Source organism: Pan paniscus, chromosome 14, assembly GCF_029289425.2.
Source record: "Pan paniscus chromosome 14, NHGRI_mPanPan1-v2.0_pri, whole genome shotgun sequence".
Lineage (NCBI taxonomy): Eukaryota > Metazoa > Chordata > Mammalia > Primates > Hominidae > Pan > Pan paniscus.
In genome coordinates, this window is record NC_073263.2 from 52,129,245 (window position 1) to 52,156,591 (window position 27,347).

Sequence of the window (27,347 nt, forward strand, 5' to 3'; positions counted from 1 at the left end):
TTCCTCCTCCCTCTAGTAGTCCATAGTGTCTGTTGTTCCCATGTTTATGTCTGTGGGTGCTCAATGTTGCGCTCTCTCCTATAAGTGAGAACTGGGGTATTGGTTTTCTGTTCCTGCATTAATTCACTTAGGATTATGGCCTCCAACTCCATCCATGTTGCTGCAAAGAACATGATTTCATTCTTTTTTTATGGTTGCATAGTATTCCATGGAATATGTGTACCACAATTGCTTTAGTCAATCCACCACTGATGGGCAACTAGGTTGATTCCATGTCTTTGCTATTGTGAATAGCATGGCGATGAATATACGAGTGCATATGTCTTTTTGGTAGAATGATCTATTTTAATAGATCTTGAACTTCCAATTTCAAACTACACTGACTTTCTCTTGCTACAAATGCAAACAGAGCATCCTATGGGTAGGCCTTTCTGGGCTTGTGCAAAAGGACATCCAAGACATTTTTTAAAAAGGTGATTCAGTCACCCCAGAAGGGGGGAAATAGTCACATTGGCAGATTTTGTCTGGTTAAAACTTTGTATTGTCTTGGAAGATAGACATTGAAAAACAAGTCTTGAAGGCCAGATTTCGCCAGGATGAGAAGGCCTAATTGTCTGAGAGAACATTGGCCTTTTGAGCCCATTAAGGAGAAACATGCCATGGAGCAAGTGCCCCGCTTTGAATTAGTTTTCAGAATGTCCACTGCCTGACTTCTCTATGACAGACTGTCTGATGTCAGGAATCAATGGTATCGTTTGAAGGAGCCGGTCTTTTAGACAGAGGCATGTGAACTTCTTAGGGAGCCTTTATACTGTATTAGTTTGTAAATCTAAATATTGCATGCAGCTCTTGGTTCAACAATGCTCCTCTTTTTCTAATAATTTGCTGAAACTAATTGAATACAGGACACAGCTCACTGGTGGGCAAGTGAAGATGTTTTAGTTAGCTTCTAAGGCAACATATAGCTAAAGAAAGCAAAACTGCCTGGCCTAGGTTTTAATGAGGTGATTAACTTAGCGTATGTCTCTACAAAGGATTATTTCACTGCCAAAAGGGTGAAAGATTGGCCTTGACTAATTACTTAGAGGTTATATTTGGAATAGATAATCAGTATTCATTTTATAGATCATCCGAATAGCTAAAAAATAAAAAGATGCAGAGGGTTAAATATAGCTACTACACATTTCCATATTTTTACTTCTTTACCAGGATTACAGAAATCATAGATTTAATAGGAGCAAAATAACTATTTGTGATGGCTTGACTCTTAATGTTGGATTTACTGTTACTCATTTAATCACAAATGCAGATGATTTTTCTCTTTGCTTTGTTATATTGAACTCCTGGTATTTGTAAAACATACATACTGCAATGTTGTAACAAGTGGTATATTTTGGTAGTTTTGTCATGCCCAAATCCTAACAGAGGATTAGTACAACAAGGCCAGTTAATGGTATAACTAGATTAGCTCTCTAGAGCTGTGCTATCCAATATGGTGGTCACTAGCCACAAGTGACTACTTTGATTTAAGTTAACTTTAATTTAAATTAAAGTTGAAAATTCAGTTCTTCAGTTGCACTAGTGCTTCAAAGCTACCGTATTAGACATTTTCACCATTGCAGAAAGTTCTATTAGAAGGCGCTGCTCTGAAAAATCCTAAATTCACTGAGTAATTACTCTAGCTTGATCTCTGCATTTTCTCATCTAGGAAATAAGTAGATGAGATCACCAAGTCTCTAGGATCCTCCCACTTCTGAGATTCTCATCCCAAGCACTTTCCTGATACCTGGGGGCCATGTACAACTCTCAGAAAGCCCCTGTGGTGAGAAAAGGCACTGGTGACCTGGTGAAAACTTCTTGGAACTTAGAGGATTTGAATGTAGTCCCAGCCCTTCAATGCAAGCTATATAACTCTGGAAAAGTCACTCAATTACTTTGAGTTTTTTGCCCATTTATCTAATGAACGGACTCTGCTGAACAATTTCCAAGGCCTGATTTACAATAAAATTCTAGAATGTCATTTTTAAAATACTCCTTGCTGATGATATTGGGTCAAGCAGATTTTGGTACTGTGTAGTCTGTGATGTTTTCTTTGAAAACACTCTAAATTCTCACAACACCTGTTCAAGGAAGGGGAAACTTATTACCATTTTCCTTTTGCTGCAATGGAGCCTTCCCTGTACCCAACAGTTGGAAGGCGCGTGAAAAATTGCCAGCCAAGCAGCTGTTTTCAATATAAAGATTATTGGCATATGTGCAGGGTATCAGAGTGATCAAAGTTTTCACTTTTTTTCTCAAAAGTTTGGGTGTCTTGTAGACTTACCATGTGAAAAATACTTAGTTTAGTATTTGTGTCTGATTGTTAGCTAAAAAACTATTACCTTGACTCATCAATATTACGAGCAATATAGAAAAAAAATTAGTCATTTGATTTGAAAGTTTTGGCATAAATGTTTCCACCAGGATGGGCTTTGTTCAGTTGATGTTAAATGATTAATTATAGAATACTTTAATTTGAGGAGTTTTTCTATAACATTAGAAGACTAGGGCTAAAATGAAGGATAAAGATCTATATATTCATTTGAATACTTTTTAATGGCAGGCTTCTATATGGAAGGCACTGTTCTAATGGTGAGCACTCAGCAATAAACAAGAGACAGAAAGTTCTGTTCCAAAGGTGCTTCTATTCTAGAGAGTCTCCTGTAGAGTTTCCAAAGCATGTTCCAAAATGAGAATTTTTCAAGACATTAGAAGAGACTACACGGGCAAACACAGACTGTGCTCACATAAGTTTAGGAAATTGAGTGTTACACAAAATTAAAGTTTTGTTTGTTTATTTGTTTATTGTTGCAGGATTTCCAGAGTTTTAAAAATGCTAAGTGCACTATGAATTTCCAAGACTAGAATATCACAGGCAATGGGAAATAAACCATTTTTTACTCCCATAAATACTTTTTTATTCCCATAGAATATTTCAGGAAAATGACTAAAGCTCTGTTGAAAGAAAATAGCTTGGTAGAAAGCCTTTATTGCTGGATAATGGGCTAAGTCATTAGGACTCAAACCTATTACATTCCTTAGCTAGAGTCCATCTGATACTTTTAATTCACTACTAGTCTCCCCAGTGTGGGGTGTAGCCTGGATTCTTTTCCAGGCATATTAAATGCTTGGACAGCCCATCAAATGCACAGCTGGTGCTCAGTCATCCTCAGCAACCAAAGGATGCCTGAGAAGGATCCCAGAGGGTGATGGGGATTTTGCTTTGTTAAATCAGAGCTGTAGCTAACACCATGCCAACAGTGTGGGGTACCCAAAGCGCTTGGATTTTAGACTCTGAAGGCCTGGGTTAAAACCTGAACTCTACCCCTTATTTGCTGAGCATCCTCAGATGAATTGCTGACTTCTCTGAGCCTATTGCCCTGTCTATAAGAAAGAGGAGATTATAGCCGCTCCATGGGTTCGTTATGAGGCTCAGAAGGGATCTTGCATGTGAGGGTGCTTTGCAGTTTTGGCTCTGACTACCAAGCAGGCCACACTGGCATGGGCCACGTGGTTAATACCCCTCATCTAAAGGGGTATTTTGGCAATGGAGGAAGCTGGGATCCACATTGTCTTCTTACATCTAAATGACAGAACATGGCTCTTCTGCTACTTATAAAGGATTCCTACTCCAGCCAAAACACTCAGCATTGAGGATTCAATAATAGGTACAAATAATGTTCAGATTTATGTAATTTGGGTACAAAAAGTATGCTTATATTCCCAGTACACTTTCAAATATGACATTGCTTATATGTCATTCTTCTTCTTTTTTTTTTTGTTTAGAGACAGGGTCTCACTCTGTTGCCCAGGCTTGAATGCAGTGGTGTCATGATAGCTTGAACTCCTGGGTTCAAGTGATCCTCCCGCCTCATTCTCCCAAGTAGCTGGGACTGCAGGTGGGCACCACCACACTAGGCTAATTTCTTTATTTTTTGTTGTTTTGTAGAGACAGGCCTTGCTCAGGCTGGTCTTGAACTCTAGGACTCAAGCAGTCTTCCTGCCTTGGCCTCCCAAAGTGTCATTCTTTTTTAAAAAGGGAGCTTGATTATTTCCGTATGAATTATGCTATCACCTGATTTTCCTCACATAGACCAATGCAATGCAGAAGAGATCATATAAATATTCTTATCATTCAATTATTAGAAAAACTGGAATTTCCTTGGATTATTCTGTGGAATTTACCGTCTCCCAACCGCTATTGCAATTATTTGGTCAGCTGGTGGCCTGTCTCAACAGAGAGGGCAGGAAAACAAACAAAAAAAACCAAAACTCTTGAGTAAAATTATCTTATCAGTCTCAAGTGGTTAAAGCTGCCATGCAGGGCCCTCTGTGTAAAGAAATAGTTCTCCCCCTTCAACAACTCTGAAAAGTAAAAGAACAAAAGTGTGCTCTCTCCAAAAAAGGCATTAGTGACAGTTAGAAGGCCGAAGGGGAGAGATCTGCTGACTTGACAAACCATGATTACTTTTTACAGCTCATGAAACTGTCTTTTTAAGAGCCGTGCTCTATGACCTTAAGTTTATTGCACTTACGATTCTAGAAATGTCATCTTTTGGAAAGATGAGAAGCCTCAATGAGAAAAGACAAGATTAATAGCATAGCTTTTGCCCAGTGCTAAGCATCTTAGCATTTGTTGCCAAACAGGGAAGAAAATGGAGAGCAAGTGTGCTGGGGGGCTGTGCCATCTGTCAGCACAGACAACCCCTAACCCCACTTCGTTCCTTAATAGCAAGGTCTGTTAGTCTGCTCTGCTTTATAAACTGATATATAATGGCCTAGATTGAATCACGGCTTCCCTCCCTCATAGATGGTGACCTGGAATACATCACATTACTTTCTGTGAGTCCCCATTCCTTCTAGTATAAAAAGAGGGTAGTAACGGCCTTCTCTCTGAGAGTTGGGATAATTGGCAGCTAAAAAGATCTTGATAAAATATAAGTCACGTAATGTCACTCCTTTACTCAGAACCCTTGAATGGCTGCCTGTGTCACTCTGAGTAAAAGCTAAAATCCAGACAGTGGTCCACCAGCAAGACCCAGCAGGATATGGAGCCCCATCCTCTCTGACCTTTTCTCTGACCTCTTTACCTCCAGCCATGTTGGCTGCCTTATTACTCAGGCAGGTCCCTGCTCATGGTTCTGCCTCAGGGCCTTGACACATACTATTCCTTCTGCCTCGAGCTCTTCTCCCCTAAGTGTTTGCATGGCTTAGATCCTGAGCTCTGAGGACCTCTACCCAAATATCACCTTCTCAGGGATCCTATCAACACTATTCACAATTGCAAACTCTTTTCCCAACCCCTTTCCTCCTTTTCTGCTTCATTTTTCTCCAGAGCACTTGTCACCGGATAACATGTTTATTTTACTCATTTATTATGTTTATTATCTGCCTTTCTCTTCTTGAATGAAAGCCAGTGAGGGTAGGGATTTCTTTCTGTTCACTGCTATATCCCAAGCACCTGGAATACTGTCTGGCACATGGCATTCAGTAAGTATGTGTTAGATGAATGGATATTAAATAATAACAAAATTAAAGCGCATAGCACTGTGCCTTTGGTTAAAAAAATGGTGGGAGGAGGTAATAGAAGAGGCACTTGAATATGTAGCATGTTCCACATTTTATTCCCATGACTTGTTGCAAGTGTTAAAGAATCAACCCAGTTATTTGCTAGTCACAAAAGGAACACATGTGAAAGATGTTTTTTTGTTTTGTTTTAAAGAAAATGCTTCTTTACAGAAGAACACCATCTGATAAATACAGAAGGAATGATAGAATCTTAATTCTATCATTAAGAATCACCATTTTATAATCCCTAGTGAAGTCATTGATTCTGGTACAGGTCAACAATAGATGCTAAAACCATAAGATGAAAGACGGATGAAAAAGTGGAAAGCTGAGTGAGGCTAAAATATCAATCCACTGATTTCTCACTAGCCACATAGGTTAAAATATTGAAGAAAAAAACCAAGTATCCTATTGCCTTCCTTTGCAGCATCGGGAGCCCCAGGAGATAAGAGGGAGGCAAGGAGGAGGGGCTCCTGGAAACCCACTTCCACCCATCCTAGAGCCACAAACAGAGACCCTGAAATTTTTTCAGGACAGGGCTCCTGACACATGACATATGGCCCAGAGCGTTCCCCCACTGGTGTGTGTTTAGAGCAACTTGCAGTCTTTAAACTTAGCAATGGAGCTTATGAATGAATTATATTAGCTAATGAAAGCAGTGAAATACTGAGCTATATTTCCCCATTTATTCTATTTTTGCTTCACGTTTCCTTTCATTATTAGACAATTTGATTCAAATTCTATTTAAGTTTTTAAAAAAAGCAACCAGTTACCAATTTCAGTGGTCTCATCTAGCCCCCTTGTGCCTTGTCATGCTTATCCTACAGCGGACCAATAGTCCAGAAGCTACTGCTGAGGAGGGAGCTTTGCAAGCCTGATTTGTCCACCCTCCCTCTCTGTAAACTGTCAGGAAGAGCCTGGAATAGGTATTAATATTGCTGGTAATTGCACAGCCATTGAGTGCTTTGATTTTTGCAAAGAGACAGGCGACAAAATTCAGTTGTAAAGTGACTCCTGAGGAAACCAGGAATTCAGCGCCCATAAAGAATGGAGTCATCCGGCCCTAGGCATCCTGACGATTAAATACTCTATGAGGAGGTCCCACTAAGCTTAGTTCCTTTTTCTTTTCTCCATGTTCTGTTTATTCCTTTTGAAAGGAAAAGCAAAACTAGCTTTCCATACCCAGTGGAGAGTTTATCACGGGGAATAAAATGTCAACAAGTCTTGAGAGTAGCTGGGCCCTAGACTGCATGGGGACTGGCTCGTAAGTGATAGCATTTTAAAAACCCATGTGACATTTCACAGGAAAGCAATACAACATCCCAGTGCACAGTGCAGTGAGGCTGGCCAGGCCCCAGAACAGAGTGGCCTCACTAACCACATTCCTTCTTCCTCAGGCCAGCCTTGGGAATTCCTCCTCCTGGGTTTGGCAGGCTGGCTTTCCACTAGAAAATTTGCATAAAATTTAAAAATTTAAGTTTGCTGGTGTTAGAAAAAAATGGACAGTGAGAGACCAGAATGCACTACCCCGAAATATGAAGGATTGCTGAGCTGATGGCATTTAAGAAAGAGCAATTACAAGAAAGCTCTCTTCCCTCAGGAAAATACTTTTACAGAGACAAAAAGGTATTCTTTTCCCTCTCTTCCCCACTCTTCTCCCATGGAAAACAAAGGCTAACCACTGAAGACAAGCTTTACTAACTAACCCTTCCTCCAAATTGCCACCAGCCCATACAAACTCAGAGTCCTTTCCCTCTGTTTTATCATTTCTCTAAAGATGTACTGTTCTTTGTTGAAGATGCTATATAAGCTGTGCTTCAAAGCCGTCTCTTTGGGATAGACTCATTCCCTGTGTGTCTCTTATGTATATATAAAATATACATGCTAATACACTTGTTTTTCTCTTATTAATCTGTGTTTTGTAACAAGCTGGCTGGGTGGCCAGCTGAAAAATTAATAAAGTTATTATTTTTCACCTACAAGACCAAAGATGTACTTGGTGTTTCTGATTATATCATAGCCAGAGGGCAATTGTGTGGAGGCCCGCATACCATAGATCCCCTAGTCTCTGGCTCATTTTCTTTCCCTCTTTGAGCGTAGGACTCCCAACTTTTATCTCCACAGACTCCATACTTAAAAACTTGATTTTTAAGCTTGCGCTGTGTCTTAATGTCTTAAGTGATAGCCCAGATGGCCTTCTGGTTTTCATCTAACTTTATAAAATAGGCCTACCTGATATTCTCCTTGGATGAATGCACTGGGAAGTCTAGTTGATGAGGTCCTGGAGGGCTGGTCTGAGCATAGTCAGAGCTGGGGTGGAATGATCTGCCAGACGTCGTTTCCCATGAGTTTTCATGATCAGAATCAAGGCCTAGAATCAGGAGGCAGCCCAAGAGAATCAGCTCAGAATCGGGAGCCACATGGTCAGAGTATGAGGCAAATGGTCAGAACAGAAGGTCAGGCTGAGACCTGGGGAAGCTCCCTAGATCACAGTGTGTCATTGCAGAGGCTTTTAATGTGGCACCCAGTGCCTTGAGCCTGAATGGGTGGACTGATGAAAAGAGCTAAGAAAAGCAAACATCTCCAGGTACCCAATACCAATTTTGAGGACCTGTCCCAGCCCAGGAAAATACACAAATGGACAATGGTCAACCCGTACATGCCCGTAGGGCTCTGACCCATCAATGAAAAGAGTCAAACTCTGTAAGATATTTGAAAAGATTTATTCTGAGCCATATATGAGTGACCATGACCGTGACACAGCCCTCAGGAGGTCCTAAGAACATATGCCCAAGGTGGTCGGGGTGCAGCTTGGTTTTATACATTTTAGGGAGTCATAAGACATCAATCAAATACATTGAAGATATACACTGGTTTGGTCCAGAAAGGTGGGGCAACTTGAAGGAGGTTGTGGGGGCTTCCAGGTTATAGGTAGATTTTAAAATTTTCTGATTGGCAATTGGTTGAAGGCGTTATTATTAGTAGAAAGAAATATCTGGGTTACCATAAGAGGTTGTGGAGATGAAGGTTTTATTATGCAGACGAAGCCTACAGGTAGCAGGCTTCAGAGATAATAGATTGTAAGGTTTCTTATCAGACTTAAGGTCTGTGTTGATGTTGATGCTGGAGGATATAGTGAGGCAAGTCTGACTCTCCTTCCCCTCATGGCGGGAACCAGTCTTTCAGGTTAAATTTTAGAGTGCACTGGCTCAGGAGGAGGTCCACTCAGATGACCGGGGGACCTTAGAATTTTATTTTTGGTTTATACCCACAACCTCTGCAGCAATTGACCCAGAAAAATAAGGACTTGATCAATGGCGGTCAGCTTCACTATTTTTTGCCTCCCCTTGTAACTCTGAACTACTCAGAGAAGGTCAAATATGGTCCCCAAACCAATCATATAAGATGCGCCACTTCTATTTAGCCTGACTCTGAATGGCCTATGCCAGTGACCTCCAATCAGGGCATACCTGAAGCTTCTCTTTTCACCATGGAGGATGCCCACTCCTCCACCTGTCTATGAGTCTGCTAAATATTAATACAAGCGATGCAGCTGACTCCCTTACTGTAGACCTGTGTGTTCTCATTTGGATAGTCTTCATTTCCAGAAGATCTAGATCTATAATAGACATATGAAGATTCATTATTTAAACAAATATCCCAAGAACCCACACATCTAAATAGTGCCATCCTTTTCAAGTAGTCTCTTTGAAGAATTAAAATATACTCCAAGGATACCATTGTTGGGGCTTTTTAACTCCTGTAGTTTGGCAAGCAGGAGGGAGTGGCACCCAGCAGCTTCTTCTCTCCTGTTGTTCATTGAGCAGGAGAGAGGGTTACAGCTCTTTTATTCCTGCTGCCTGCAGCTTGGCAAACGGAAGCATTACAGCTCTTTCACTCCCACAGGTTGGTGAGTTCCAGGTTCTTGTCCTGCAACCAAAAGGAATAAGGTACACAGACAACAGAGAGTGAGTTAGGCAGAGTAGAATTTTATCGAGTGACAGAAAGAAAGCTCTCAGATGTGAGAGGAGACCTGGAAGTGGGTAGCCCTCTGTGAGACTGAGTCCAGGGTTTTTATGTGCTTACAATGGGGGAGTGCATGCTGATTGGCCCATGGGTGGTCTTGGAAAGCACCATTCAATTGGTTAAAAGGCATCATTCAGAAGGAATCAATAGAGAGAGAGAGGGTAAGATGGGGATGGAAGTTCTCACTCTGGTCATGGACTCTATCTGGAACTGGCAGCTTGGTTTTCAGATTTTAAACTGTTCTTGGCTTGAAGATCAGGTTTCACCAGGGACTCATCCCTGTCTGCCTAGGAATTTGTCTGTCTCCTGTTGCTATCACCATCATTTCTCAAAATATTTTTGGCAGTTTTCTTTTTAGCATTGAATTTAGAGCCAATATAGAATTGTGTAGTGAGTTTACTCTTCATCTGATGCTTTCACATTTTCAATCATTCTCCCCCCTCTCTCTCTCTAACATAGTAACAATCCCTGCACCCCTGTACATTTCATTTCTGGCCTAGAATATGCCCTCTGCCAGTGGCATTATTAATCTTATTCACCAGCCTTGTCTCCAAAATAACTTCTAATTATTTCCCTGATTAACCCAATTCCCTGCAAGAGTTTGTTCTTTACCAAAATGCTATTCCAAAGAGTGACTCAAGGTTTTTCCGTCTATTTGAGAGGAGACTTGTCACAGACTCTACCTCTCTTTGCATTTTGCAATACTGGAGAATATAGGCAAACATTTAATAAATTTTACTTTGTCCCAAATACTCCCTAAGTTCATTCTCCACCATGTCCTTCCTCAGATGGGGGACACTTCCAGTGTGCATGCCAGAGTGGGGAGAGCAGACCCTCTATCACTGGCAAAGTAGATGGTGTGTTCTCATTTCTTTGACACACATGTGGGACAGACTTTTTTGTGCTTTTTCTGTTCTTGCCCTGCAAATGGTGCAGCAGCGTCTCTGGCAGAGACTTGTTTGGGGGAATTATAAACTATGTGAATACATGTGAGTTGCAAGCAATCACTTTTCTCAGTGTGAATTCCTACAATTAAATGGTAGTTGTCCCTATATATCACTGCTTTCATTAGTAAGGTTCAAACATCAGAAGTCTGCCAAGTGACTCTCTCAGTTCAGGTGAGTTTATAATGATTCTGGCTCTTGTAAAGAAACTGAACAAAGCAGCTCTGGGTCAGCAACGTTCATCTCGTTAAAGCCTGGGGTTGCACAGACAAATGTTCAGGGCATGCTGGAGTGTTCACTATGTACACGGCTGTAGAGCTGAGAGCCCAATGAAGCACAATTGCTGGAAATGGTCTATAAACAATTCATAATAAGGATATTCAAAAGGGGCACTTTGCTTTGAAGTGATAAAATCATTGAATTGTTCAGAATGCCCATATTGATCCTTTGAAATTCTTCAGTCATTCCCCTAGTATGGTATGCTATGAGGTTGGAGATGCCTGGCAGGATGTTTAAGCAGTTTCATTTTAATTCTTTACTCTATATTAGCTCTTGGGGGGGGGGGGAGTGGAGAGGAAGTCTCCCCAGTCCTTCTCCTCTCATTCTTGTACCTGAAGAAATTTCCTGCCCTGTCATTCCTTTGAAAACATTAATTAGTGCTCAGAGATGTATATTGGCACACCCTTCCTGTCTGCACAAATGACCTTGGGGCTGACAGGAAAAATGAAGCCGACCCAGAGTCTGGTGATTGCCAGTCTGCACATTATCTCCTTGCTGAGACACTACAAGGTAATGAGGAAAGGACATTTCCCCACAGATGTCACCTGTGGGGGAGATGGCAGCCATTTCTCAAGAGCCCAGGCAGCTCTGTGGAAGAGGTTACCCCCAGTCTGCTGTCCCTAACCTGTGACTGAATACCTCTCATCTATTCTGTAGCACTCTGTGCTGATCTCCCTCATAAGGCATCACTCTAATTGCTTGTTTACACATCAGTCTCCCAAGAGGCTGTAAACTCCTTAGGACAGGGGTTGTATTTTAGCATCACTTTATGACCAGCTGAATCAAATCAGCAACAGTGAGAAGTGACCAAAATCAAAATTTGATGCCAAGCATTTTAGGGAATCAGGAAATAAAATATGTAAAAAAAAAAAAAATATATATATATATATAAAAAATATGTGTGTGTATCTATCATATATATATGTATATCTATCATGTATATACATATATGTGTGTATGTATACACATGTACATACATACATTAGATGTGTTGGAATGGCATAGTTTTAGTCCTCTGGGAATTATTTGTAGAAGACATATATCCGTGTAAGATAAATCAAAGTCAAAATTTACCATAAAACTAATGATCATTTTCCAACTGGCTTCTTATGAGACTCAAAAAACTTCACAGACATAAAAATCACTTTGAAAACATAATGCTTTTTAGCCATAGATAATACGTTACTGATAATTAATAGACAGATATAGCTGTATCTATATAATCAATATTGTGACATGTCACTCATAAGTACTTCAGCTTGCATTTTCTAAGAATAAGGACATTCTACTACATAACATTTTCATTATTATAGCCAAGAAAAAATAACATATAACATATCTAATATACAGGCCAGATTTGAATTCCCCAATTTTCCCAAAACTGACTTTCATATATTTTTTTCTCTGATCCAGGATCCCGTCAAGATTCACACATTATATTTGGTTGCTATTATCTCTTTGATCTCTTTAACTATAGTATCGTTCTCAGTTCTCCTGTCTTTGCACTTTTTAAAAGTTTTTTGTAGAGACAAGGGTCTCACTTTGCTACCCAGGCTGGTCTCAAACTCTTGGCTTCAAGTAATCCTCCCGCCTTGTCCTCCCAAAGTTGGGATCCTTTGTACTTTTTTTTTTAATGACATTTTTATGAATTCAAGGAAATTGTCTTCCTGAATGTCCCATTGTCTGGTTTTATATGATAGTTTTCTCATGATTAGATTCAGGTTAGCCTATTTGGTAAGATATTGCACATAATTTACATTTTTAAAACATTATTTTAATCATAAATATAGTATAGTACTGTAGCAGAAAACTTGGAAAGTAGAAAAGAAAGAGAAGCCACCAATAATCCCACTGACCTGACTCACACGATAGCATTCCAATGCATTTCCAGCCTTTTCCTTATCATTCTTTTTAGCATAGTTTTAATTATATTGCCAATCCAACTTTGTATTCTGGTGGATTTTTATGTAATATCACATCCTAAGCAGTTTCACTATAAGTAATGGCATCAATACTAACAATATTAACTGCCATTTATTGAGTACTTAATGAGTCAGAAGCAGTATCAGGCAAACTATATTTATTTATTTATTTTAAAGTTCATGACAGCCGTATGAAATAAGTTCTATTAATATCCCTGTTTTAGAATTGAGAAAACTGAGATTCTGATACCACAGCTGGTAATGGGTAAAGAAGAAATTTGAAACCAGATGAATGTGATTCTATCCCACTATCTGTCTCCTATAATTTCTATTGAATGTGCTTTGACCTGTTCATTTCATGTAAACACACTAGTAGCTCTTATCAGCTTAGGCCTGCCCTGCTGTTTTAGAATATTTGACAAACCCTAACTTTTTCTTTGGACTGCCCCTTCAGCTTATGAGCAAAGCCCTGTACTGGCTTCAGAGACTAGTGCTATTTTTTGCCTAAGAACTTAAATCTTAACCAAATTTGGTTTACCCAGTCTATTTTTATTTCTCAAGGAGGCAATGCAACAAAGTCATCAAAAAGACTGGGTCAGGGTGGGTGAATAAAATCAATCAAGTGAGACTACTGCCAGGGCCAAAGTCTTAAGCATTCCAGGCTTAAATTCCACCACCATGGGTGGTGGTGGCAGGTTTCTGTCCCTGGGCCCCAGAGGCCCCTCTTCGAGGAGGTATTGCCCTTGACAGTGGCATGGCTGTGGGTTGGGGATCTCTCTTCTCTTCGGCTCTAATAGGAGATCCTGAAATTTAAGCTGTGCAAAATGATCCTGATGTAAAGGGCCTCTGACCCAAGCACACCCCAGTGATTAGAAATGTGTCAGATGTCAAAGCCTGAAGAAGCACAACTTCTAATACTTCTCAATGCCCTTTAATGTGGGTTATATGCCTACGTTTGTCTTACAGCTCATGGTGCCATCCAGGGAGGAGGCAGCAGCAGTAGGAGAAAGCTTTGCCAGCACAACCTTTGGGAGGGGTGTGAGCACAGCACAAAGGAGCCTAATGCATTTCAACCGCAGCCAAGTTAGTGGTTTAGACTTCATAAACATGTTTTAAATGTTATGACTCTTTATGCCATGGCATTCCTACTCCAAAGGATAGCTACCTAAAAATTTAAATATATAAAAAATTAAAAACCCCAATTCAGCAAATAGTTTAAGAACTTTGATGAGAAGAAAAGCTGATTAATCATTTTCTTGTTGCTTGCCTTTCTTTTGACATTTTCCTGACCTTTTCCAAAACCATTACACATCTGGGATGCTCAATCATTTACTAAAAGGGTTAAGGCAATATAACCTCCTTGTGATTAAGAATAAAAATGAAGTGGAATGGAGTTCTTCACAGTTTTACAGTTTTACTTGACTCAGGGGTTGGAGGTGGTGATCAGGACCTAGAAAAGTTTCTATTGTAATAATTTTCTTTAGTATTTGGTATTGAGAATGACGGGAAAAAATCAAGAGATGTGATTAACCCATGAAACTAGCTATATTTGGTTAAAGACTGCCCTAGCCCTATAAGTTATTTTGCGATGCTATCTGTAATGCATTTAAAGAGCCTGTTGTTACCGACATGTGTCAGTTATCTATTGCTATCATGATGCTTCATAAAAAATAAACACAAACGTTCAGTGGCATATGATAATAGATATTTATAACTCTTGCATTTGGAGTGCTTAGCTAGGCAGTATGCTGATCTTGGCTGTGCACGTTCACATATCTGGGGGTAAATTGGCTGTCAGCTGATCAAGGCTTCCCTTGACTGGGATGATTGGGGCAATTTGGCTCAGTTCCAATTATCTTTCATTCTCCAGCAGACATATTCTTGAGGCAATGACAGAGGCACAAGAAAGCAAGCCTCAATGTACAAGACCATTTCAAGTCTTTTGTTGTGTCATATCTCCTAAATTCCATGGGACAAAGCTAATTTTGAGCCCAATTTCAAGTGGTGGAGCAGGTTACCTTATCCACAGTAGGAGGACATTACAAAGTTACCTGCAAAGACCTCGTTAAAGGGATGGTAAAAACCTGGGTCCGTATACCAGGTGATACTATGCCGTGTAGGGTTAAAGTCAGTATGAATTGTTTACCAACAGCTAACATCCAGTGCAGATCCAATCATGAGGACAAGCTGTGCAATAACAACAGGCACGTTGGTGGCTGGTTTCATAAGCCAAGGTAGAAGAAATAAGTTAGTATCAAAAAGTGACCAGGGCTGGGTGGTGGATTACTCCTGTCATCCCAGCACTTTGGGAGGCCAAGGCAGGTGGGTTGCTTGAGCCCAGGAGTTCAAGACCAGCCTGGGCAACATGGAGAAACTCTGTCACTACAAAAAAAAAAATTAGTCAGGCATGATGCCATGTGCCTGTAGTCCCAGCAGCTTGGGAAGCCGAGGTGGGTGGTGTGCTTGAACCCAGGAGATCAAGGCTGCAGTGAGCAGTAGTTGTGCTGCTGCACTCCAGCCTGGGCAACAGAGCAAGACCAAGACCCTGTCTAAAAAAAAAAAGAAAAAAAAAAAAAGGTGGCCAGAAATGTAAATCCTTCCTAAATTGATCTGTAGATTCAATGCAGCCTCAAGATCTGTTGTAGAAATCAACAAGCAGATTCTAAAATTTTTATGGAAAAGCAAAGTAAACAGATTAGTGAAAAGAATTTGGAGAAAAAACAAAGTTAATCTAAAGAATTAACTCTAAAGCTACAGTATCAAAAGTGTGCATGTTGGTGAAAGAATCACCACAAGTCAATGAAATTAAACTGAATCCAAAATAAATCCACAAATATAAGGATAATTGATTTTCAACTAAGGAACAAAGGAAATTCAATGGAGGATAGTTTTTTTCAACAGATGTCAGTGAAACAGATACGTATGCAAAAACATGATTCTCAACCCATCCCTTGCCTCAAATACAAAATCAACTCAAAATGGAACATAGGCCTACATGTAAAACCTAACAATAAGAAATTTCTAGAGGAAAAGATAGGGAAGAGATTTTTGCAACCATGGATAAGTGCTGCTTTCTTAGCTAGGCCACACACAAAAATTAAGTAGGACTTCATTGAAATAAAAAGTGCTGTTCTTTGAAATATACTGTTAAGAAAAAAAATAAATAGACAAGCCACAGACTGGGACAAAATATTTACAAAATACATATGTTATGAAAGACTTATTTTCAGAATATATAAAGAACTCTGACAAATAATAATAAAAGTAAACTAACAACCTAATAAAAAATGGGCAAAAGACTTGGACACTTCAGCAAAGAAGGTATGTGGAAGGCAAATGAACAAATGAAAAGACACTCAACAGTATTCGTCATTAAGGATATGCAAATTAAAAACAGTGAAATACTGCCATACCTCTTTTTAACAATAGAAATTTTAAAACGACAAGGTCAAGAGCTGATAAGGATGCAGAGTAATTGGAACTCTCAGATATTGCTGGTGGTAATGCTAAGTGCCACTTAAGAAGTCAGTCTGGCAATTTCTTATGAAGTTGAATGTCACTTATACAACTGAGCATTTGGATATTTACCCAAGAGAAATGAAAACATAAAGCATTGGAGTATCTACCCGAGAGATATAAAACATCTTCGTGTTGAGAGGCATTATTCACAACCTCCAAAAAATTACGAACAACCCAAATAACCACCGCCCAGTAAATAAATGAACAGACTCTGGTACATTGATACAATGGAATATGACAGCAATTAAAGAGAATAACTTGTGCTATATGTAACAACATGGATGAACTCAAATGCATAATGCTAAGTGAAAAAAAGCCAGACTTAAAAGACCACCTGCTCTGTCCTTTCATATGAATCACATGCCGCAAAAGGCAAACTATAGGGACAGTAATTGCCAGGGGCTGAGAATGGAGAGAGAGGACTGATCACAAAGGTGCAGAGAGAATGCTCTAGGTCTTGATTGTGGTGGTGCTTACACAACTGTATGTGTTTTTCAAGATCCATCAAACTGCACACTTAAAAAGGGTAAATTTTACTGTATATAAATTATACCTTGAAAAACCTGACTTTAAAAAAAGGGAAGCCAGGGAAGCAAAAGACAGAGCCAGATACATCATACATCACTAACTAGGTGTGTAGCTGAAGCTTCTGTTCCAGCCGCTAAGCATGTGCTAAGCCACGTGCCACCTTTTCTTAGTCTTTTCAGTCAATAGCTATTGTTAGAAAAGGCATCTTGAACCAAAAGCTTAGACATTTTAGTACTCTTTTACCCAGATTCCTTTTCTAGAAATGTGTCCTACAGAATGAATCTTAAATTACTTAAGCGCTGATGATGCCTCTTGTGTGGCTCTCTACAGCAATAGATGTAAGAAGTGCTCACTTTCTGAGCTTTGAGGTCATGTGTCTAACTTCTTCTGTTTCCCTTTAGAAAGAATGTGTGCTTGAGTCAGGTTGGTCTGCCGCACCTGAGCATTCCATACTCTCTTTAGTCAAATCTCTGGGTTGATAAGATGCTTAACTCCAGATTCTACAGACTGCCTTGGTCTATATCATAGACTATATCTCAGGCCATGCCTGCAGGAGGCCCATGGCAGCTTAGAGGGCTGCCTTGTAGAAACTTTGGTCAAATCAAGTCACATCCTAAAGAGAAGAAAGTGGCTAACTTTTAGAAATTGCTGAAACAAATCCTTCTATTGAATAGAAGCCACCCTGAGTGGTTGCTCACTCACCATACAGCCTGGAAGAAACCAGGGTCTCTCCTAGGTTCCTATGGAGAGAGGTCAGAGTGTCTAGTCTAACTCTCAAACTCACTTAAACCACCAAAGAATTCACCCTCAGTTAAGATTTGGCTTTATGGCAGCTGATTGGTGGTAGTACTAGGGGCAGGGGAGGTAATTGCCTCACTTCCCAAACTTTCAGTCCTATTGGAAGGTGACACAGCTGTAGTTTTACCCATCTTGAAAATGAGAAGGTGATTGGTCCAACCCCCTCTTACATAGATGAGGAAATGAGCACTTGAGATCTAACTATAAAGCCAGTTAGTAGCAAGTGGTGCCACTGATTAAGCCTCCTGATATTCAGTTATGTGTCTGATCAGCTAGCTTCAGACTAAACTGAGTCCTTTGCTTAATAATTTGCCTAAGAAACGCAGATACAACATACACACACACACACACACACAAACACACACACACGACAGAGGAAAATACAACTACCGTGCATCATGTACACATCCAATACTAAGGAATCCAAATCAATCCTTCTTCTTTTTTTATTTATTTATTTATTTATTTATTTTATTATTATTATTTTTTGAGACAGAGTTTCACTCTTGTTGCCCAGGCTGGAGTGCAATGGCACAATCTCGGCTCACTGCAATCACAGCCTCCCGGGCTCAGCAATTCTCCTGTCTCAGCCTCCTGAGTATCTGGGATTATAGGTGCCCGCCACTACGCCTGGCTAATTTTTGGTATTTTTAGTAGAGATGGGGTTTCACCATGTTGGCCAGGCTGGTCTTGAACTCCTGACTTCAGGTAATCCGCCCACCTTGGCCTCCCAAAGTGCTGGGATTACAGGCGTGAGCCACCACGCCCGGCCCAATCCTTATTCTATTGGGGTTGTTATTAAAAGAGAATAGTAGAACAGAAAGAAGTCTTAAGAGTCCAGGCTCTGGAGTGGGCTATTGGGATGCAAAATAATCTAAAGTATTCTGTGCCTCAGTTTCCTTATTTGTACAAAATGGATGATGATAATACCTCTACCATAAGGTTGTTATAAATATTTAACTGGTTGCTATATGTAAAATGCTTAGAATAAAGCCTGACACATCAGTGGAAATTCACTATTACTCTCTCCATTGGACTGAAGCTGGCAGCTTTACAATTACAGCTGTTCACATACCATAGTCCCCCTTCCTGGTACAGCTACCTTCTTTGTGGCTCTTCTCTTTAGATCAAAGTAGCACCAGATAGTGCAGCAAAAGATCATGTTCATGTTAGAGAAAACTGGTTCTTTACCTCGAATAGCTTCCCATATGTTCTGTGCAAGGTTGGTGCTATAATTTTTTTAAGTACCTGCAAATTGCATTCAGAATAACCATATTTAACTTTTCTCATATAAATGTGGTGGTTGTTCTGGTATGAGATTCAGCTCCCTGTCTGTTTGGGTCCTTGGGCTTGGTTCACAGCTTCTCAACAGCTGTCTTCAAACACGCAAGAATCTACCCTGCCTAGGCTGACTCTCCCAGACGTGGCCCTAGGGTGTTTGGAGCCATGCTACCTCAGGGTATTTTCTTTTTCTTTCTTTCTTTCTCTCTTTCTTTCTTTCTTTCTCTTTCTTTCTTCCTTCCTTTCTTCCTTCCTTCCTTCCTTTTTTTTTTTTGACATAGGGTCTCACTCTGTTATCCACGCTGGGGTGCAATGGCATGATCATGGCTCACTGCAGCTTCGATGTCCTGGGCTCAAGCAATCCTCCCACCTGAGCGTCCTGAGTAGCTGAGACTACAGACATGTATCACCATGCCCAGTTAATTTTTTTTTTTTTTAATTTTTGTAGAGATAAGGTCTCGCTGTGTTGCCTAGACTGGTCTCAAACTCCTAGGCTTAAGCGATCCTCCCACCTCGGCTTCCCAAAGTGCTGGGATTACAGGCCTGAGCCACCTCATCTGATTGTATTTTCCTTTAATCAATGACATTCAGCTTCCTGCTGTCCCCTCCAAGAGTGTGAAGGGCTGGCATCAGGTTGTTGCTGGAAATATTAAGGCAATCAGAAGCCTGGATCATTCCTGTAGCAGTATTGGCTGAGTGTCCAATGGGCTGGAGCCACTGGAGAAGCCAGTTCTGACCATTACCCAGGGTTTACATCTGACTCCATGGGCTTCACTAAAGTTGTTGGCCTGGTTTGGATAGTAAGCACTTGAGTTTATGACTTCTAGATAATTTTTCACTATAGCAGCCAGAGCTCAGGGTGAGCAAAAGGGAAAACTGTGATATATTTATGGTTTCTCTCTGGCAGGGCCTTAGGGTGGTGCATTCTGGAAGGTGCTGGAAGTTGGGCCAGTAGGAGCTGAGGGGATGTGAATAAGGCACTGATAGCATCTGCCACAGTCCCTGATGGGTCCGTTCTCATCCACTTACATCCCACTTAAGTTTAGTCTGTCTTGTCACTGATTCTTAATGGGGGTGACTGTCAATACTTTAAAAAAGGAAAATAGGCTGGGCGCAGTAGCTCATGCTTGTAATCCCAGCACTTTGGGAGGCCAAGGCGGGCGGATTGCCTGAGGTCAGGAGTTCATGATCAGCCTGGCTAACATGGTGAAACCCCATCTCTATTAAAAATACAAAAATTAGCCGGGCACGGTGGTGCACGTCTGTAGTCCCAGCTACTTCGGAGACTAAGGCAGGAGAATCACTTGAACCCAGGAGGCAGAAGTTGCAGTGAGCCAAGATCGTGCCAGAGCAAGACTCCATCTCAAAAAAAAAAAAAAAAGGAAAATAATTACTGCAGAAAGGTTAGTGGGCCAGGGTACAGTCCCCACACAGAAGCTGGTTCCTAGGTCATAATTAATATTTATGATCCCAGACCTTAAAGTCTGAAAGATCTGAGACCTCTGAGTTCCTTCATCTCTGTCAGTCCATAGTTTCTGTAACTGCCCATTTGGTTACTACCAGGAAAGAAAACACCTAGAGAGATTCCAACAAATCCCCCTTAAGAACCAGCCTCTATAATATAATAGCTACTCTATCTCTTCCTGATAAACAGGTAACTTCTTTTTTTGCCTGTTGCTCTACAGGCATGAGGAACCCAAAATAACTAGATGGCAGCTGTTGCTTTAGGGCTAATGTAGTGCTTCCTGTGTCTGCTGGCAGAAGAGCTCTCCATTTCCCAGTTAGAAACCATAATCTCTGGTCCAGCAGACCAGACCAGGGGACAAATTCCCCAAGTAGACCATGGGAAGTGATAGTGTCAGGAGCCACTCCTCCTCTTACCCCTTGTTTCCTAAACCCGTGAGTTCTTCCTGCTGGGGGCATTGTACCCTCAACAACATTGATCTAGACAATATGCCACATTTTGAATGACACCACCAAAACCCTGCAAGTGGCATTCTCAGGCTGGAACCCCAGCTGTGCCTTTAAAACACCATTCAAATTTTCTACCAGACTAGCTCTAGGGTGATATAGTATAGAGTAGGACCAGTGAATACCATCGCTGTGTGTCAATTATAGTACTTCCTTCCCTGGAAAGCAAGTCTGTTGGTCCAGGAAATGTTAGGTGGGATCCTGAAAAAGCTAAATCAGACCCTCTATGAGTGCTCAAATATCTTTCAAATGCTAGTGGTATTACAGAAGCCAATCCATCAATATCCCATCCAAATCCATCGTGAATACTACAGTACACAGGATAATTACTTGCCACTTATATCCCATCCAAATCTATCATCAATGCCACAGTAAGTTGGGGTTTGCCACCAGCAATGGGATTTGCTTATTGCTACTTGTCAAGCAAGTGATGTAGCTCCAGACTGTATCCTAAAGATCTGCTTCCTAGGATTACTTCTCGTACCAACTGTCTTAGCTTGTGTTCCACCAGAAGCAGATGCTGAGCTAAGTTTTTGCGTGTAAGTAGTTTATTGTGTAATTGACCCCAGGAAATATCAATAACAGTGTGAAGAAAGGAGACAGGGACAGCAAGGCTGTCTGTAAAGGGCACATTGCCAAATAAGCTTTGGCAACTATGGGCGACTGGAGCTAAATGCACTAAGGGGAACTCTAGAAGACCAAGTAGTGCACATTCCTGACTTATCTCTTCTGAGGGGTGAGGAAGCTGGGGCATTCATTTATCAGCTCCCATTTATCATTGGTAGAGGCAACTCCTGAGGGAAGAGAGGAGGGCTATTAACTCCCCTACATTTCCAGCCTGCCACAGTGTATAGGGACTGAAAAAACTGGGTGTAGGAGAAAACTTTCAGCAAGACTCACAAGTGCTGGCACTCAGAAGTTGATCCTGTATGCCCAGATGTGGGAAAGGCTGAGGCACTGTGGGAGTGGTCTGCTATAATGTACAGGAATTACATATGAATACCACTGAGTGATTAATATGAACCAAGGGCGGCTGTATGCGCTATATGTGTGTCTCATGTATTTCTCACATCATGAGAATAGTAATAGGGCTTACCTATTACTATCCTCATTTTCCAGATGGAGAATCTGAGGCTCAGAGGTGTTAAACAATTTCCCCAAGGTCATTCAGCTATTTAGTGGAGGTGCTTGGATTCAAAATCAGGGACTCTTCACCTTTCCAGAATATGGAGGACTGTGATGCAACTGATAGTAAGTCACCAACAGACACTGGCTGAGTGAGATTTTCTTTAATACCAAAGGCATTAAACATCATAGAGGCAACTAAACAAAGCAGAAAACCTCATAGCGTGCTCTTGGTTGTAGGTACTGATTTGAGTGCTTATGAGGATTTACAGCTGCAAATAATAACAACTATCTGGAATTAGGCCTTTAGCAGGCATGAGAAGCTATTTTGTTCCATGGGCACAGGTTTTTTACAACCTCCACATCCCACCCTTATGCTATCTAAAATGATTCTAAGGTCTATAGCTATATATTTACCCCAGCACATTTCTGAGGATTGATTGTGAGATTGGATGAATCAGTTGTCAGTTTTCTAGGTGTACTGTCATTCAGCAGGTCTAGGCTTCAGGCATGCATGAGGTTTGTCTTGCAGAGGGGAAGAGTGAGGAAGTGAGGATAAATCTCCTGAAGCAAAGAAGCCTTAGAGAGGACACAGTAAGAACTAGAAAGGCAAATGTCTCAGAGGCCAGTTAAGTATCAGAAAATGAGGAAAGCAGGCTCAGTGCACAGTAATAGGGAGTAGTGAGGACTGTGGCAAAAAGGCCAGCACATTCCCTGTCTAAAAGTGGCAGCAGCTACTCAGCTCAGCCAAGTACAGTAGTATCCCTTTATCTACCGAGATATATTCCAAGACACTCCCCTCCCAGTGGATGCCTGAAACCATGGGTAATACAGAACTCTATAGATACTATGGCTTTTTTTTCCATCTAATAACTGAGACAGCTACTAAGTGACCAATGGGCAGGTAGCATCTATGCTGAACAAAGGGGTGATTCACATCCCAGGCAACACAGAGTGGAACTCAGAGATTTCATTACCCACAACAGTGTGCAATTTAAACCATATAAATTGTTTATTTCTGGCACTTTCCACTTAATATTTTCAGACTATGGTTGATCACAGGTAGCTCAAACTGCAGAAAGTGAAACTGTGGATAAGGGGGTACTAGTTTTACCATTTGGGAATGTGGCCCATTGCTTTCAGAGAATCAGCAATTTCGTTAGTTGAAAATACAAATTTCTGTGGGTAGTTTTCTAATTTTCAAATGTCAGTAGCTAATTTACAATTATCTAAAATACTATGTGGGCTAATTTGTGAGCTTTGCCTTAATGTTTGTAAGACTAATTGTCACTGGAAATGGAATTCTGCCTGGCTGTGACCCCTGAGTGATAGAAATAGAAGCCATAAGTGGCAGTTACAGATAAATAGGCCTTGGTCCAAAATAAGAACACATTTTCTAATAATATTATTCAAAGGCAGAGTGTTCTTCTCTAGGGCATGAGTTGCTCATTTCTATAGATGTTCAAGTATCAATTGGTTGGCATCTTTGCCAGAACTGTGTAAAGGAAGACCAGGCATCAGATAGATGGGATGTTAGACTTCACATCTCCCTTTCAAACCTGAGCTCCTTTGAATCAAAAGCACTACTTTTTCACAAAGGTTTCAATTCAAGCTGGACTGGGCATTCAGAATGAGCCTTTTGGTTTTACTTTCTGTGCCATACGTAGAACACATGTGTGTCTCTTCTGGTCTGTAAATATAGGACGGGACTGAGATGCCTTTTTCAAGGGAAAATGTTTCAAAGGCTGATTATTACTATTTTAGACTTTCTATCTCTTGGGTGTGCCTTGCCCTGAGTTGGCCTGTGTTTCTTCAAATCCACTCAGCAAGGTTCAGCTTGGTTTGGCTGTGTCTCTGCTGGTATTATTTTCTATGGAGATAAATGCACACAGACTCTGATAATTTATATACATTCAGATGTAATCATAAGGAGAAACCAACACTTTACTATATATTTTTAAATTGCCATAAATCTGGGATCTGGAAATGAACAATTTTTCTTCTGAACACATATATTTGCCAATATTGGTATTTTCTGTACCCTCAAAAACATTGAGTATATCAATATAACAATGAAAATGTGAACATTTAAGCAAAAACAATTTGGCCAATTAAACCAGATATACCAATTAATTCAATGACAAAAATAAGTCAAAGAACTCAGCTTTGGCACATGGAGGCATTCAAGACACCAGCATCTGTTTTATTTTTGAGAGCAGCGTCTGGTCATATATTCATCTAACACTTGCAGTAGATCTTGACTTCGGTATGAAACTTGCTCACATTTTCAGATCTACAAAGGACAGATTTTAACCATTATTCTGAAAATGCTTTCCTTTCCATAAGAAAATGAAGAAAAAAGCCTGCTTTATATTAAAATGCTTATTTTAGCCATGAAGATAAGCCCTAGCCATTCTCAGATGCTGAAATACTTTGGTTTGGAAGATCTTTACTGCATGGTTCTTGGCCTGGAGCCTTATCATGCTAGAGAATCCAATCCACGTGAATGTTCTGTTTTTCAATCATTTGTTTGCAAAGTCTAATCTGGAAGGGGAATTAATATTATTAAGGACATTTTGTGTGCAAGGGCTGTGCCAGGCATTTAACAAGTATTATCTTGTTTAACCCTCGCAATGACCCAGCGGGGGTGGGGGCATTACTACCTACATGAGAAAGCAGGCTCTGGAGCATCAGAATCAAATCAGAGCCTGGGACTCAGGGCAGCCAGCTCCAAGGTCACACAGGATTTTTTTTTTTTTTTTTTTTCTGCGTAAGAAAAATATTGGGGAAAGGAGAAGAGAAATCCATTGTAAACTTAGGCAATCCAAAATTAAATTTCAGGGACCATATATGAAACTATCTCTTTGAATCGTAATTCCAGTTACACATTAAATTTAACTGTAGGGAGACCTGAGTACAAACATTCATTGATTAGCCTTACAGTAAATTTGTAAGATCAAAACTTCCTAAATCCTATTGCAGATGGTACTAGCCACTGACTTTGACTTTCAGCTGTCAGACTGATCATTAGCAAACAATTTCTGGGCCAAGTGCCCACATCAGTTTTGAGGGAACTTTGGGATTTTTCTTTGCTCTGATTTGTAACAATCTGTGTATGCCTTCTTTGGTAACCCTGATGAGAGCTCAAAGTAGGACTTTAAGCAGATATCCTAAGGCCAATATCCCAATTCTGCGTTTGTTTTTTTCCTTGAGGTTTAAACAGTATGTTGAATCAACATTCTATCAAGAGCTTTTTTAGTGCTTTTACCAAGAAGTTCTTAGTGAGAGCTGCATTCAGTTCAACTTTCTTTCTCGGTTCCTTTCCCTACCCTGGTTTAGTGTGTTGAAAAATCCTTTTGCATCAGCATTTATGCAGCATATAATTTTTTTACTCTCATCCAACAGGCACATTTGGATTTACTATTTCACTTGAACAGTTGGTGTTTACTGGCAGCAACAAGAACAAAATTTATAGCAGCAAATGGAAGCTGAACTCGCATGCTGGCTTTGCACTGAAGAACTTTGTGTTTGCCATTTCCTAATTGTGAAAACAATATGTCCAAGATTTTGCAGTCATCAGCATTCTGATGTAACGACTTCCATCTGGTCAAAGGAAGAAATTCAGAACCTCTATCTCCTTTTGAATTCTACTTCAGTGTAAAGGTAACTGGCTTAGGAGAATGTTGGAAGACAAGAAATTCAGACAATACATTCTGAAAAGCGACTATAATATCCACTTTTCCAGGGGATAATTTTCCTGAAGAGCAAACAGGGGTAGGGAATTTGTCACGATCTTCTTAATGGAAGCGGCTCTAATTGGAGCAAGATGACAGGATTACTTGGAGGTGAGAGAGGATAAAGAAAGCAGGATGATTTGTGGCGCGTTCCAATCGGAGGTAATAAGAAGTCAGAGATCCACAGAGACCATGCAATTGGAGAACAATACGAAGGCAATGGAGGCCAACAACGTGGTAATAAGAAGCGGTTTAACATCCCATCTCATCCCATCTGGCATTCAGAATTTGGCACTGGTTATTGAAATATGAAGCTCCTGATGGTCCTCACACTCCTACAGTGACCTTCTTCACTCATTAGCCAGGAGTTGAAGCTGAAAGAAATGTAGAATAATATCTCAAATGCTTGCTTTGCATTTTTTATATTCATTGATTCAACAAATATTTACTGAGCACTATATTGCATTTTAGGAATGGCATTAGGTACTGGAGATATGAGCTAACACACATTGCTTGGCTACCCATTATAGATAATTACATGAGAAACACAAAATATGCATAGAAGGACCCTAATTTTGAGTCAAACAACCCAGGAAGAAGACTTTTCTATAGCTATCTTTATACTTTATAGTAATCTTTTTCTTTGTATTTTATGTTCATCTTCTTCTTCCTGAAATGAGAAGGGAAGGAAAATAGAATTCTGGAAATAACCTTACAGCTGCCCTTCACTCTATGGAAAAAGTGAGCTCTTGACAGGAAAGGGGTTCTATCCATGATCCTACAATTCCTAAACAGCAACAGCATCATGGACATATTTGTTCCTAGTGTCATAAGCCTGCATACAGTAGGCATTCAGTTAATAGGTACTGATTGGTCTAACAGAGGAAGCTGGGCTTGATTATAAAATAAACTAGGCTGTGAAATCATGCCTCCTAAAAGCTCATTAAAGGCAGCAACATGGGATGGGGACTGTAAGGAAGTTGTCTCCCACCTGCCTCCCTCCTGAGACACACATCATTCCACAGATGTGAAAACGACCCAGACTCTGCCCGCATGTGGCCTCCCAGACCGGGCAGTAGGGCCTTGCCCCTACCCTCATGAAGACTGTGGGCTGTGTTACAGAACTGCTGCTCTGTCTCTGACTCCCCTCACTCCCATGCTCTGTTGGAAACTCAAGTTGTGAAACCACAAAACACAGAAAGGAAGTGGTCAACTATTGCACATACTCAAGCTATGTAGTCTCAGTTTATTCCATTCTTGCAGGATCATTGTAGGAAGGCATAAGAGTCCTGCTTACTGGTGAGCCACTGAACACAAACTCCCTTCTCACCTCTGCCTTGGATCCCGCCATGCCTGAGGTCGAGGGCTAGAAGCGTTGTTTCATCCACATTAATTCCGGTCTTGGGCAACGTGGCTATTTTCCGACCTGTCTGTCTTCCCACCCTAGTGGTGAATTCTCTTTCTGGGATCTCAACTCCTTCTCCTGTCACCCAGCTTTTTCCGAGCAACCCCAGTCTATCTGGCATATCATTAGAATGGTAAACCTAAAATGGTAAGCCATTCTGTGAATACCTTTAAGTAACAGGATATTAAAATGAGACTTTTCCTGTTGT

General features: G+C 40.6%; 1 protein-coding gene across 4 annotated transcripts in view; it reads right to left on the reverse strand.

Annotated features, from left to right (window-relative positions):
- Positions 1-8,301: 8,301 nt before the first annotated feature.
- Positions 8,302-27,347, reverse strand: part of DLEU7 (deleted in lymphocytic leukemia 7) — a 148,416-nt gene continuing 129,370 nt past the window's right edge. For 2 of the 4 annotated variants that reach the window (XR_004665923.3, XM_034936731.3), the window contains one exon: positions 22,989-26,108. Coding sequence is in view for 2 of the 4 variants with exons in the window: in XM_034936731.3 (XP_034792622.1) it covers positions 26,085-26,108 (24 nt within the window). In the remaining 2 variants the exon portion in view is untranslated. Of the gene's footprint in view, positions 9,538-22,988; positions 26,109-27,347 lie in introns of those variants that run through there. The other 2 variants (XR_004665921.3, XM_055096802.2) reach the window with 2 other exon arrangements.